General features: G+C 34.1%; 1 protein-coding gene across 1 annotated transcript; it reads right to left on the bottom strand.

The window, feature by feature from the left end:
- Positions 1 to 3,494: 3,494 nt before the first annotated feature.
- On the bottom strand, positions 3,495 to 10,599 carry LOC140973083 (cytochrome P450 93B2-like). The gene is made up of 2 exons (XM_073435643.1): positions 9,678 to 10,599; positions 3,495 to 4,389 (listed from the first exon to the last, which is right to left on the bottom strand). Exons 1-2 carry the CDS (start codon positions 10,560 to 10,562, stop codon positions 3,754 to 3,756), a joined length of 1,521 nt encoding a protein of 506 aa, XP_073291744.1. The 5' UTR covers positions 10,563 to 10,599; the 3' UTR covers positions 3,495 to 3,753.
- Positions 10,600 to 16,174: the final 5,575 nt, after the last annotated feature.

Here is a 16,174-nt window from a genome sequence, read left to right as displayed (position 1 = left end):
CAATCATTATATATATATATATATATATATCCGAATGCTTCTTTTTAATAATTTAGTTTTATATTTATTTCAGGAGTCACGTCATTTATCATCGATTTACCAACAAAAAAAGTAACTGTAATCGGGGACGTAACACCTCTAGGTGTGCTCACAAGTATTTCCAAGGTGAAAAATGCCCAATTATGGCCATCTCCATCTGTACAGTCTCCAAGACTCGCTCTCGCTAGTAGCCTCTTTCGATAAGGTGATTTGGTTTATCTTTATCTTACTAAAACAATCAAGTTTCAATTCATAAATATTTGTCGAAATACACACACGCAAAATAAGAAAGAAAGAAAGATTCCGTGACTGTGTATAGACAATGCGACATTTGTTTTATTGGTAATTTAAACGATAATTATATTTTTGATACAGTAACTTATGTATGTTTTTCATTTTTATTCTACTGTTGGATAATTCATGATTTTCTTGTTTTCAATTTGAATCTTTTTTCACAGGATATATTGACTAAAATCATGAATTAATCGAACAAAAATGATAACATATAATTTATAAAACCAAAAATATAATTTTTTCATATTTTAATTTCACATATACCTGAGATCAAATATAATATAAGAAAAACCAGTTGATGCTAAAACATTATCCTTGGCTTTCTAAAGATACTGTAATACACTTTTGTTTGGTTGTGTGCATGGTACAACTACATCTTTTAATTTGCAGAAACATATGATAATTTATCGGGAACAAGAGTGTCCTTTTGCACGTCCCAATTACGTCTCTTTTAATTTGAAAGTTCACTCTTTGCAGATTCATGCATGTGTGTTGTCTGAACATATCATCTTGTCTACTCCCTTTCCAGATGAGCAATTACCTCTTTTTTTTATTTTAAAATTTGTAATTGAAATAAAATTTCGCGAAGTCTTTAATTTCAACTAAAAAGTATCTTACAAAATCACATACATTTAAATTTTAGAATAATTTTTATTTGGAAGCAGAGACAAAGGGAAATGGAGGAGAGGGAGACATAATAATGAATGATGTAAGACGTGAAATTAAGTGGTGCACGCGGGTGGGCAACACTCCAACATGATTAAGGATTGGAAACGGGACACATACGCCAACACTGATTAATTCTTTCCCTTTTTCTTTTGCATATTTTGTTCATTAAAGTGGTGCGTCTCCAGATTTATTAACAGTATTTTTAAGAAATTTATATAGAAAACTGCTTGTGTATCTCTGTTTTCGAGTTCGAGAGTGATTGCGTTCATAAGTATTGTTATAGTGTAAATAAGTAAGACGTGAATTTGAATTTATTTTTTTTTAAGTTACATAAACTATGGTTAAGTCAAGGAGCGACAACAATTTTATTTTCACGGTAATTAAACATGGTACTCCCTCGAACATGTTCCTAACTCGGATTAAAGTCAGTGACACCAAATGGTCTGTTTAAAATCACTAAATTTAATTGTTGTAAAATGTAAGGTCATAGAATTTATATTATTCGGTAATTTGACATAATTATAATAATTATTGAGTTGTAAATTAAAATATTTATTTATGTCAAATAATTTTAGAAAGTATGTAATAAATATGTGTAGAATATCGAAGAATTATAGACGATATTAAAATACATGTAGAGTTTAAATAACACACGGGAGCAAAATAAATATAAATCGAGATAAATGAGCTTGAGTTACTATTTTTAATAACCAATTATTATTAAAATGAATGTATATACATACATTATACACACCCATCATTTAAAGGAGATATCAGAAGTAAGAGAGGGAGTTGAGGAAAAAGAAAGAATAAAGCTTTTCCCAACCCTTTTCCCGTCACCATTGTAGCGGATGCGGTAGAATTGCCGTATCTCTTCCGTTCGAAGTTGAAACCCAAAATTTTTGAAGGGTTGTATTTCTTACATCCTAAGTTTCGATTCAAGCTATAAATCAATCATTTTGAGCAAGGATTCGGTTAGATCAAAGCTGCTGTTCTTGTGCTCTGTTTCTGCGCGATTTCTTGACCGATTTGGTCGAGGATTTTGAAGTAAAGTTGATAATTGGAATTATCAAGTTGGTATAGATATGTTACAGTTCAATAACATACAACAGTAACACATAAATAAAGTTTTGAACATAAATACGTGCTATTGTTGTTGTTTACATGCTTATGTGGGTTATGGGTGTTGCTAAATACCTCGTTGTTTTATATGATCATTATGTGACATATTCTATGGCATTTAGTATAGGGCATGATATTATGACATTCAAGTTGAGCCATATCGTTCTTGTTAGTCCGTTGTCGATTTTCGTTATCTGACACTGTTGTTTATCTCGAGATCATGATGTAGCTCATAGGCCTATATACCTTTATACACATGAGACCGTAAATATGATTGAACAATTTCGTTGTTTGTGTAGCCTTTTGAGGTGAGCGCTGAGATTGTCATCCAGTTGTTCCGTGCCATCCGTTGTCTTGTGACATATATTTCAGGTCAAGTCGTGGATGTTGGTGTGACATCACGGCGTGATTGAGGCTTAATCGTGATTGTTTCTTTTAGCATCACGACAGTGTTGTGGATGTTTGTGTTAGCATCACGACATACATGACGGTTTAGTTGCATGACGATGTAACTTCCCTGCGTATTGTTGCTTGAGCAGTACTACTGTTGTTATCCTACCGTTCATTAGCTCCAGTTATCTCGTTATTATTGTGCCTTGTTTGATGCATTTCATATTGCATAATATCAATCACTTGTAAAGTAGAGGAGGTGCATATCAACTGTGGAAAAGCTTTATTTTAAATGATTTCGAACGTTGTAAAATCTTAAATATCATTCACAAATATGACATATTTATAACCCAATCGTTTTACCAATCTACTCTTAGTTTCAATCAATTTCCCGTAATATGGGAATATAATTCTGCATATTATTATTTATTAAAATTCATGTTTATTGCTTTTAATTGGAAAATGAAATGTCAACCAATATTGTACGGCCAACAATTATCATTCATCACTTAATTAATGGAGCAGTTGGGAAGCAATGCCCTACCGCATTCAAGCTTCTTGTCTCGTGTCCTTCTGGTCTCTCACCATCTCAGCTGAATTTCTTTGTTTTCTAAGCTACGCTTTTCCTCGCGTGAGACGTGAGCTTTATTTCTGTTATTTTGTGCCCGGTTATCGGTGGTGTTTGATCCAGCCTATGATAGAATTCCTCATCCCGATATCACCTTAGAAAATTCCATTTCAGAGTATGTCAAAACTGTGGAGAATCGAGCTTATTTTATCTCGAATCTGAATGTTTAAATTAAAAATATTTTAACTAGACCTGAACTCTGTTAATCTAATCCATAAAACTTATAGCATGCGATAAAGCATTCTTAAATGAACCAGCAAACACTTGGAACACAAGCAATCGCACAAGCCCTAATCTTATTTAGTGGTAGTCACATTTACCTACCAACACTAGCTATAGAATGACGATTGTCTGAATTTTGGCCCAACCCTTCCCATTCGTCCTCTCCATGCTTCAATTTTTGGTCTGTTCCATTTCTGTTGGGCCAACAACTCACATAGACGAAATTAAAATGCTGGGTCTTCAATCATAATTAAAACGGAATGTAAAAAAGTTAGGATTGGTTGCTTATTTCAAGCCGTGCACGATGCTAACGAAATAAATGACAACCACAGCGCAAAACCACGGCAAATTATGCAAATATGATAACACAATATAACCTTAGGCATCGATCAGTTGCGCAACGCCACCGCCGCCACATCAACCCTTGGCACCACACGACACAACAGATCATATGCCCGAGGCGCCGTCAACCCCGCCCTCTCCGTCATGTCGACATTCTGCGAACCATCGGGAAGCTCCAAATCGAAGCACTGCACCATAGCCCCCAGTATCGAAACCAACTCCTGGATTGCTAGCAGCATCCCTGGACAGCCCCTTCTACCTGTCCCAAATGGCATCAACTCGAAGTTCTGCCCTTTAACATCGATGGAACCACAGCCCGAATCCAGAAATCTCTCTGGACGGAACTCCATCGGCCTCTCCCAGTACTTCGGATCCCGGCCAATGGACCAAATGTTGACAAATAAGAGAGTTTGGGCACGGATCATGTACCCGTTGATCACGCAGTCAGAAACAGATTTTCTCGAGATCATTGGAATAGGGGGGTGCAGCCGGAATGTTTCTTTGATTATTGCCATGATGTAGGGAAGTTTAGGGGCGTCAGATTCTTGCAAAAGCCTTTGCGAACCTACGACGTTATCAATCTCTTCCTGAGCCTTTTTGAGTACCTTTGGGTTGCGGAGGAGTTCTGCAATTGACCATTCTACTGCAATGGCGGTTGTGTCGGTGCCGGCAGTGAAGAAATCCTTGGCAATTTATACACGAGACCAAATTTATACGTACATAAGTTATTCTAGAATTTAGAAAACAATAAGCATAAACATGTTTTAAAAATCCATCGGTTTTTCTCCAAATTTCAACTCATTTCGACTTTGTAAAACACTTTTTTTTTTCCTTCCAAATATCACATCTTCTTAATTTCCTAAATTTTTCCAAGTATAAAATTGGTCTGTAGTGCATACACAATGTGTGACACATGAGTACTAAGTATATACAAAGCTTGTCTGATCACCCTTATCGGATGCTTTCATTTGCCACTGATTACATTATCAATAAGTTATAGGGATCAATTTCCTTTCAATGCAATTGGAAGCTAAAACAGGTAATTAAATTTTGCTAGTTCGAGGGTCAAAAGCTTGCTAGTCAAGAGTTTGCAACATCATTTAAAACTAGAAATATAAAATTTTGATACAAAAAAATTATAAGAATTTACTACAAATGCTACTGTTTTTAACCGCCAGAAAATTATCTTATCATTTATAGGTTGTATTTAATTGATTGATTGATTTTATTTGGAGAGAGATATTTTATTTTAAAAAGAATTTCAGATATGTATTGAAGTCTACTCCGATTATCATGATCTCAATGATAAAAGAAGTTATCTTTATTCATATTTATAATAATATTTTTGATATAAAAAGTAATATTTTTCATGAGTGACATAAGTAGAAGATCCATTTCACAAAATTGATTCATGTGACTATCTCACAAAAGTTTTTGTGTTATTAGAATTGCATAACTTGATGAAGAGTAGATTTGAAATACATTTCAATTTTGTCCTTTTAAATAAGAAAATAAATTTGAATTCTATTATCTCAAATCTATCGATTCAATAACAACTTTAAAGATTTTCATACTAAACCAGAAGGCAATGAATAGTCAGATAAATTTTTGTTAGTTTTTTAAAACATTATTTTTGGTACTCTAAAATCAAGAAAATGAAAATAAAATAGGTTTGTTTGGTTTTTAAACTAAGCATAGACTAATTTGATATATATTATGTTTTGATGTAAAAAAAGAACTAATTATAAATCATAAATACGTCTTGGATGAGTCAAAGGTTCCAAGCAACATGTTCAAATTAGCCAGAATTGATTAACTTCATGAAGTCGATATAGTCGTTAAATGCAAAATACAAAACATTTAATGTAGCTACCATCAAGGACAAAAACAACAACCTTTAACAGACAACTATATGGAATCTCGAGAAGATCAAATATAAATGTTGGAAGAAGCTGCAATGAAAGGGAGAAATCCCGAAGAAGAAAGAGGAGAAGAGGTGATCGGGAACGCACAGAAAGATCCATCAACATTATCACAATATACGTATGTTCTCGAATCACCATGGATGTCCATCTTCTGAAGCAAAGATACATCCATCTATATGCTCACACTAACCGGCATATATGCTCAGGCAAGGAGCACTTTCAACATCAGAGCATGCCTTAAACGTCTACATGAGATCTACAAGGATCAATGTGCTCAAAGAACAAAAACTTGTTGCGGCACCCAAACTCAAATTCAAGACTGGTTCATATTAGAATAAGAAGAAAAATGATTGAAGAAGCTAATGTTGATCACCGGGATGGTCGTCTGGTTGATCGATAGAAGATCACCAAGCTTGCCGTCTCAATCATCTGTAGACGGTCAGTTGAGGCTTGTCGGCTTGGCTGACTGGGTATGCTAGGAATTTTAACGGAGAGTGTAACTACAGTTGGAGTGAGTTTGTACGATAGATTTGTACAAACACACAAAAACTCTGTATATGTCCCATACTTCGAATATCAGTGTGAATAAATTATTTGTTGTATTAGTTTGAGTTATTAAGTACTTCAATTTAAAGTTACTCAACTTTTTTTGTCTTTTTTTTTATTTTCTTATTTATTATTTACTATTGTTTTTTTTATTTATTATTTACTCATCCTCCTATCACAGTTATTCCTATAAACTGAATATTCTCTTAATTTTAGATGAAGAAATTAAAAGCATAACATTTACAAGGAATTTACTAAAATATGTCCCTACTTTTTATAAACACTAAATAATATTTAAAAAACGATTCTTTAAATTTTATGTAATTTTAAATCTAATTTTAAAATTCTCAATTTGAACATAAAAAGTCACAAGTGGTTGGTTTGTAATAAAATGACTGTTTGAATAAGCATTTTAAAAACTTTTTTAAATGGAAAATTTTAAATCATGTGTTTGAATAAGATTTTTGTAAAAATTTTATAATTTTTTTTTTAAAATAGTTGATATTTTTTGGTGTTTATACTTTTTTAGTTGTGAAAACGTGTTCATAAAATATTTATATAAACACATATTTATTTTTAAAACAATTTTTATAACAGCATTTTATAAATGTTCATCCAAACTGAGTTACAAGTGATTGGTATGCAATAAAATATAATATTTCTTGAATTGCACAATCACGATATTCTTATATTTCACTGAGGTTACTTTTGGTAAGAGGGATTAGGTGAGTTTATGGTTTTTTAACCCACATGATCTCATGTTTGATATGATTTTTATTTAACCAAGTCAATCCCTCCTATAAATGATTAGGTTATATTAATTAAGATAAAATAATCAATTCTCACATCTTAGGATTATTTATCAAACTCTTAATACATCCTATTTTTTAATTTTACCCTTTTCGTATATTCAAACTCACCATCACTTCCTACCACCGATCACCGCCGCCGCCAACGACTGTCGGCCGACAACCGTCGTCGCCGGCCGACCGACCAACTGGCGCCGGCCACCACACCGCCACCGCCGCCGCCAAGTGGATGGACAATTTTATCAATTCATCAAAAGATTCTTAATTATCTATTCTTAACAATCATACCAAACATAATATTATTTTATCACTATATATTATATTTCTACTTCAATCATTCTTTTTATAATTTATCTCTTAATCATTTCATAATTTTTATCCTCCAACCAAACGTAGCCTAATAATTTCAGTCTATATTTCATTATTTTTTTCAATATCTGATTTCAAAATTAAATTCTCATTTTTAAACAAAATGATATTTTAAAATTTAAAAAGTGAAAAAATTCTTTTTTTATGCCGATGTTATGGCTCCATTACTTGGCAAAAATTTGTGTGACACAATCTCACATGTCATATTTTGTGAGACGGATGTCTTATTTGGGTCATTCATGAAAAAATATTATTTTTTATGTTAAGATTATTATTTTTTATTGTGAATATTGGTAGAGTTGACCGTTTCACAAATAAAGACTCGTGAGACCGTCTCACAAGAGACCTACTCCGGTAAGAAGATTCTGCTTGCGGATTGAAAAAACTGGAGAATATTGCGGAACGAAACTGGAGACTACATTTGTGGCTTCGTGTGTGATATGGATTGGTGCTCAATCGAGGAAGCAGAGCTTCGGGCTGCTTGCAAAGGGTTGGAGTTAGCTTGGAATTCAGGACATGAGAAGATTCTGCTTGGATTGATTCAAAGATAGTGGTTAAGTGGTTGACTAAAAAGGGGACATGATGCTCCTCCACTCTTATCTAAACCACAATTTATTAAATATGAAAAATGGAAGGAAGAATGGGATTTTTTTAAAAATATTATAAATTAATTAAAGTATTGTAAAAATATGACAAGTTTAGAGAATTTGTAAAAGTAGTCCAATCCAAGACTTACTGTCTCGGATTCAGATTTTTTATTTTTATTTTTTGAAAAAAAAAAAGAAAGTGGGGGTGGCAGGATTCTAGAATCTGTGTGTCCAATCCGTGTCTCCGGACTTTAATTTTTTTATTATTTTTTTTAAAAGGGAGATCGGCGACTGTTTGTGCAAAACCGTCGCTATTGGCGACGGTTTAATAAAAAACCGTCGCTAATATTAACTGCAGTCTGAATCCGTGGCAGAGATTAAACCGTCGCTAATATTAACTGCAGTCTGAATCCGTGGCAGAAGGTCACAGATTCAATCCCCTTGACTTTTAATGCCCGTGACTACTTCCAGTATTTAAATGCGGTGCCCTCCTCCTCATTTCGCATCGAAGTCGAGCAAGCCGCAGGAGCAATTCTTTGTTTCGAATACCGATCTTCAACTTTTCCATTATTAACGTAAGTCTTCGACATTTTTCAGAATAATTAGAGGTAACGATATTTTTTGTTGTTATATTTATTATTGTTCTATCGTTATATCAGTTTTAAGTAATATCAATAAGTATAATATTAATTGTATTATTGTAATTATAATACTGTGATTTAGAAATTTTGGAATAATAATAACTACACTTAATTTAGTTACGATAATTATTTTTACGTGATATAATTACGTGCTATAATCTTATATCTACCATAGAAACTGAAGCAAATAAAATGAAAAAAGATTAGTAAGTTGAAAATATAAAATTCAGACTGAATTTGTAAAACATTTCAAACATTTCAAACTTTAACCAACTAATTTATATATCTACCTGCCCTTCTACCATCCTGTCAAGCATATCTCTCATTATAATTATTGTAATTATTATAGATATAAGATTATATCACGTAAATATAATTATCTTAACTAAATTAAGTGTAGTTATTATTATTCCAAAATTTCTAAATCACAGTATTATAATTGCAATAATACAATTAATATTATACTTATTGATATTACTTAAAACTGATATAACGATCGAACAATAATACATATTATTAACAATAAAAAATATCGTTGCCTCTAATTATTCTGAAAAATGTCGAAGACATACATTAATAATGGAAAAGTTGAATATCGATATTCGAAACAAAGAATTGCTCCTGCGGCTTGCTCGACTTCGATGCGAAATGAGGAGGAGGGCACCGCATTTAAATACTGGAAGTAGTAAAGGGAATTAAAGGTCAAGGGACAGGTCACAGATTCTTCTGCCACGGATTCAGACTACAGTTAATATTAGCGACGGTTTTTGTTTAAACCGTCGCCAATAACGACGGTTTTGCACAAACAGACACCGATCTCCCTTTTTTTAAAAATAAAAAATAAAAAAATTAAAATCCGAAAACACGGATTGGACACGGATTCTTAGAATCCGTGCCAGTCTGGCACAGACCCACTTCCACTTTCTTTTTCTTTTTTCAAAAAATAAAAAATAAAAAATCTGAATCCGGGATAATAAGTCTCGGATAGTATTATTTTTACAAATTTTCGAAACTTCATATTTTTACGATGTTTTAATTAATTTATAATATTTTTAAAATACCCGAAGGAAGAATATGATAAAAATTGAACTTACCAGAATCAAAGCTTTAAGTTGTTCTCTGGTGAATTTCATGTCCGAATTCTTACTCTCCATGACGTCAAGCAGCATGTCAAGAAAATCCTTCGCAACTCCGCCGCTGCCTCGCGTTTTCTCCCTGTCCGTAATGATCTTCTCCAGCAAACTGTCATACCTCTTCTGTATATCCTCCGATCTCCTCCTTATCCCTTGCAGATCAAAGTTCTTGCAAAACCATATGATATCAGAAACATCAAACTCCCCGAAAATCTGCGTCACATCCCGAATCACATTTCTCGCCGCCTCCGCTTCCCCCTCCGTTCCCGAACACCGTAGGCCAAGCATCATGTGAGAAATCACATTGCTCGTGAGCTTCACCAGCTCTTCTGTAACATTAATAATTTCTCCTCCTTTCGCTTTGTCTGACACAACTTTCAAGAAATCTATTATTTCAATCTTCCTTACGGGCTCGAAGTTGGCGAGATTCCTCGCGCCGAGCAGTTCATAAGTGCACAGTTTCTTGATATACTTCCAGTAAGGGCCGTAAGGGGAGAAAGCAAACGAAGATTCGTAGGTGACGATGTCAATGGCGGTGGTGTGCTTGCGTGAAGAGAAGACAAGCTCGTGGGTTTTGAGGAATTCTTTAGCGAGTTCAGGGGTTGAGACCACCACACAGCGTACGGAGCCTAGGCGGAGCTCGAATAAGGGGCCGTAGCGCTGTGAAAGATCATGGAAAGTGTGGTGGATTCTTGATCCGAGGAGATGTAAATGGCCAATAATTGGGAGGGCGAATGGGCCCGGCGGCGAGGGGAGATGACTTCTTTTTTGTTTGTAAATTGTGAGAATTAACAGTGTGGCTACGAACAAGATTATTGCAGAGAAACCGATTTCGGTAGTAACCATGGTTGGATTCCAGTTTCGGGTTTTGCATAGCGTTCCTCGTCTTTTTATATTAATGGCCAAGTCTGTGTTCGGTGGAACGAACGGTGGTGAGTAACGGTGACGCCAACACGAGACTCTTATCTTGTTTGTCGTTTATACATGCGGGATAAAATATTTTACTACCTTTCATGTGAGATTGTCTTCGTTGCACATATATAAATGTACTATTTTGTAACTATATCATAATTATATTCATTAAATAATTTTATGAGAAATGTTATAGATGATTTTTCAATATAAGAAAAAAAAATCCACAACAACATTATATATTACATTAACAATAAATTGTTACATATATCAAATTGATTTTTTTCAATAACTAAATTTTTAAGTTTGTGTTTTAGTCTATTTTGTGTGATACATTTACTAGAAGTATTTGCACTTATTAAAATCATTTTTTTAATATAATTTAAAACTAAAATAAAGTTGTTCAATCGCACAATATATAATTGTTTATTCTCTAAATTTATATTCAAAATATTTAAATAGTTGATAATCGTTGCCCGTTTGATATGAGAATCTTGGTATTTGAATTTGAGAACGATCATTACTAATTTCCATCGGATGACCTTTCTCGATGTGTTGTTTTAAAGTTTCACAATCACATCTTTGTTGCCATTTGTAAACTATCAGACAATATTTGTATTTGGCTGGAAAATCACCGGAGGGAAGCATCACATTTTCGAAATGTTTGATGACGATATTAGATGTGTGGAAAGGCACCGCTCGAGTTTTAAGCGCAGTCAGATTGCTCTTACTTTCTTGACTTGGGTGATGATATGTTTGTTGGACTATTTCTTGTTCTTGATACATCGGAAAAATTAAGATCATAGCCATCAACATTTAATGGAGGAAAATTGTAATCTTTAAACTCTGGCATGACACTCTTTGCCTTGCACTTACCACAACGACTTGACCATAACAATAATAGACCATTTATATTTTGAAAATGAAGAAATAAAGCTTGAATTGAGAATTAAATATTGAGAATTAAGAGAGAATTGTGTGAAGAAAAGAAAGGGGTGAGGGGGATTTATAAGGTTGATTTCGGAAAATTAAAAGAAAATCAACTGTCGACCAACAAGTCCAGGTCCGAGTTGACTGTTTCACAATTTTCATATCATCGTGACCTTTGATCATCAACAGCCATAAAATGGTGACCGTTAATTTATTTTTTAAAAATTCAAATAAAGGCGGATCCGATGGTTCAAACCCTCGGGTTGATCAACTACCGTTGTCGTTGATATCCAACGACCACTTGATCCATTGATCGCGTTCGTCTATTTTTTAAAAAAATAAATAAATATTGTCAATCTGTCAGGTTCGTCCCGATGGGTCGACAAATTGAACCTAAAACCTTAACTGAACCTGTGGAGACCCGGGCTCTAACTCAATTATTTTTGGGATTAAGTGGATCTTTGCTAGAAAATGTAGGTCAAAATTTTGCTTTTAATATAAAAAACAGTTGTATAAAATCATACACAAACAACATTTTTTTATTTTATTTCAACAAAAGTAAATACATGTCTTATTCCCTTTCCATAATACAACTAGAGTTTACCACAACTACATGTCACATGTAAACATTCCTAGTTCATCTGCTACGCCCGAAATCTCCACGCTAACTCGATCTCTCATCCTCTGCGTGACCCTGATCCTGTCCCACCTGTTGTCATGCACACATACAGACACAACAACAGCCGGATACTCTGGTGAGAACAAATCCCAATATAAAACATGTATACATACATATACACAATATAAATCATGAACATACTATCATGAATGAAATCAACAACAATACATCTTAATGTATATGAAACATAATCATAATAAGTCAAGCAATATAAATCAAACTCATATCTTTGACTCAATTCATATCTAATCTAGGGATCCCGATGTGAACAAGATGTAACAAGTCTCCCACCTACTCTCCCAATCGGGGTGGCGTTACATCTTATTCCTAAACTTCGGTCCTGTCTGTATCGAATTCTACAATCGGAGTGAATCTTCCCCTATGTTTCAATATCACCGAACGTTTAGAAAATTGGCGTATCTACCAATGACTCTCCTATCTCAGTACATATATGTAAATCAATATAAAGTACAAACATAACAAGTATGTGATTTTGGGAAACTCAAATTGAATCTCATTTGAGTTGTATCTTCCCGAATCAAACATTGAATTATACCTTTCTTGTCGTAGTCTCGGTCTGAACAAGTCGAAGTCTTGAAATCTCGATACCAATCAGGCAATACAAATCTGACATGACATGTATAAAATGTACCATATCAACCTCTAACTCAAATAAGTACACATACGGATCAATATTCAATCTCGGTACATTTCGACGGTATAACGGCGTAAGCTTGCGATACCGGTAACTCAAACCTCATAAGATCGATGTTACCAATTCATAACAACAATCATATCTATCTCATAACCTCCATTTTCTGCATAAACTCATGACATGTATGCTGAAAATTAGCAAGAATCACATACGGTGTCCGTTCTTCGATCCGGTTGCGAATATATGTTGCTTATCATCTTACGAACACATAATATAGAGCATATATTGATTTCCTCAACCTCTAACTTTCAAACCATGTTGTACTTGAATAAAACTTACCTCCTTTTTATGCTACTAACAAGAGGATCAAGAATCTAACCTCGGATTGAAAATCGGATGGTCGGATCGTGTACAATCGAATTTGTTTAGCTAAAAAGCTTGAGAAGTAGCTATGGATTCTCTCGGCTCGCTTCCTGGGTTTTCTGAGTTGTGAATGAAGACTTGTATATATATATATCATGCATGGTAAGGGGCAAATGGCTTCATCTTTGAATTACACGTCTCGCGCATATGTGCGACCTCAACCGGCGCATATGCGCGAGACCTTCGGTCTCGGCATTTTGGTTGTTCTGCTGCTCGTGCATATGCGTGCACTCTTCTCGCGCATATGCGCGAGACCTACGGTCTCCGCATAAATCAATTCCAGCAACGCGCGCATATGCGCGTCGCTTCTCGCGCATATGCGCGAGGCCTTCGACCTCGGCACATGGAACTCGCGCATATGCGCGCCTCTCTGCCGCGCATGTGCGCGATACCTACGGGATTTCAACTTAGGCTAACTCGTGCGTGTCCCATTCTGATCGCGACTTGATCCATCTATAAGCACTACAAGTCATAATCATTAATCTCAGATTATCAACATAAAATTCTCGGCATTACAGAACCACTTTTGGTTGGTTACAGTCACAGTTCTGGACCAAAATTATTGACCCAATTAACAGGCTCGTTGACTACGAATCAGGTTCGGTCCAAGTTTGGGTCCAACTTGACCGGTGGCCATGTCTACTCTAGCTACAAAACAGATGGCTCATATTGTTGTTTTTTTTTAAAAAAAAAAAAAATAACAGAGTACTAAAATATTTGAAAAAAGTAAATTATCTTGTCTTATTTTTAAAATCATTGTCTAGTCTTAATCAATAAATTAAATCTTATTTTACCTTTTTTGTCATTTCTTTCGATGTTTATATAATATCGGATATATATCATAGAGATTCAAATTGAATATCTCAAACTACAAAATATACAGTTACAAAAAAAAAAGTTATTTTAGCTGGTAAAATAAAACGAATATGATATAAAGAACACAATAACAGCAACACGTGAACTTTTTTTTCTTTCCTATTTTTGTGTTGTTATCAGCATTTATTATTTCCATAAATACATACACAAATAATAATAAAAATTACATGAAATAAACTTTATAAAAAAATAATAAGAAAAATAATTGCATTAAATATAAGTCGTTAGATCGTATGACGCATTCGACTATAACTCTATAAGTATTTAATCTGACGACCAAGTAGGTTGGCATCACTGGAACTTGAAATAGAAGGATTGTCGAGACGTCGGTAGCTACCAGTTGGTGAGTGTATTGAATAGGGTTTGGTGAGTTATACAAGATAATAGTTATACAATATATTGATATTACATTCATGATGACATTTTTAAAATTTTTTCTTTTCAAAGAAAATAGATTAAAAAAAATGTAGTTGAATTTAAGAATATTTTTATAATTTATCATGCAAAATTTAGACCTATGTGTAAGCTAAATCTTATTCTTTTGTGTTCTAATGCCATTCTAATCTAATCTATCTAATCACAAATTTCAATCTAAAAAATGTTGGGTTCAATATGAGTTGGATATAATGTGATAAAGTGTCCATTCGGAGGGTTCAGGCATTCAGACTTGAAACACCTTGTAAGCAAAGATACATACCAAATATGGGTGTTTAAGTATATATTGAAATGCAGCAAGCTAAGCATCAGCGACATGGTATCTGGATAGCAAAAGCCTAACATGTGGGATGTTCTTCCAACTCTTTCCCAGTGCTGGTTTAGAAGCACCAGCCTCCCCAGCCACCACCATATGATTGGTCAACTGGCAGCAGTCATTTGTGTTGTTTGGACCATAGGCAGTAAACTCGGAGAGCATACAGATACTCAGGCGCAAGCAGGCGCATGGCAAGTCATGTGCCTTGTCAAAATAACGCACACTGAGTAATCATATTTATGACTGAAATGTAACATGAAATTAAGAAACATAGCATACAAAATGTAATTTACAAGCTATTGAACAAAACTAATATTTTACAAGAAAATATGAACGACTATTGTATATGGATTCCACTTAAAATTCACAATATTTTTATTTGAGGGGATTTCAAGGTGCACCAAGATGTTGCCAATGTCTCATGAGCTTTTTTTTAAGGGGTGTTTGGGAAAATGGACTTGGTCAATCATTTTTTTTAAAAAAATGATCTCTTCAAGTTTATTTGAAATACACAGCAGAAGATAATTTTTTAAATGTAATGGTGGACCAGTGTTAGATAACAAATACTTTTTTTAACTATATATGATTTGGACAAATAAAATAAACATCAATCCTGGTACGATGAGCAATGCTAAATTACAACCTTAATTTTTAGAAAGCAGAGTGCTGGACTTGCACGAGTCCTTTCTTTTGCTTCTATCATCATTTGCTTATTTTATCCAGACAGACATAATTTCATAGCAGAGTAGAAAATATTTAAAATAAAAACATGTTCTCTTCTAGCAAAAGAGCATTTTTTATTAATTATTTTGACTACTGAATCATGGACAGATTTGTAATATGAACAGATATTATAACTTACTTAAAAGTACAAATATGACCAAAGACACCACATAAACAAGCAAATGTACATTAGAAGGGCATTTAGAGGCAGCTTGTTGCCTTGTTCAACAGCTCGATGCTGATTATCTAATATGGATAAGACCTGTGTGATGACCTACTTTTCCACAAAAAAGATTGAGAGAGCGAGAGTGAGAGAGAGCAATTACTTCCCAGTACTAGCGTATAGAAGGGAAGAAAAATGACGAGCAATCTTGTTCTGCAAAAGCCGCTAAAACATAGAGATCATGCATGAGAAAATCTTCAACTACAACATGAAGAGAAACAGGATCAGTCATTAAGGGCAGCTATTTAACAGACTCATGAAGAGCGACAAAAAAGTGCAAAAACAT

Source organism: Primulina huaijiensis, chromosome 3 (assembly GCF_012295235.1).
Source record: "Primulina huaijiensis isolate GDHJ02 chromosome 3, ASM1229523v2, whole genome shotgun sequence".
NCBI classification, from domain to species: Eukaryota; Viridiplantae; Streptophyta; class Magnoliopsida; order Lamiales; family Gesneriaceae; genus Primulina; species Primulina huaijiensis.
The sequence above is the reverse complement of the archived record's forward strand: the minus strand, read 5'-3'. Positions and strand labels throughout refer to the sequence as shown.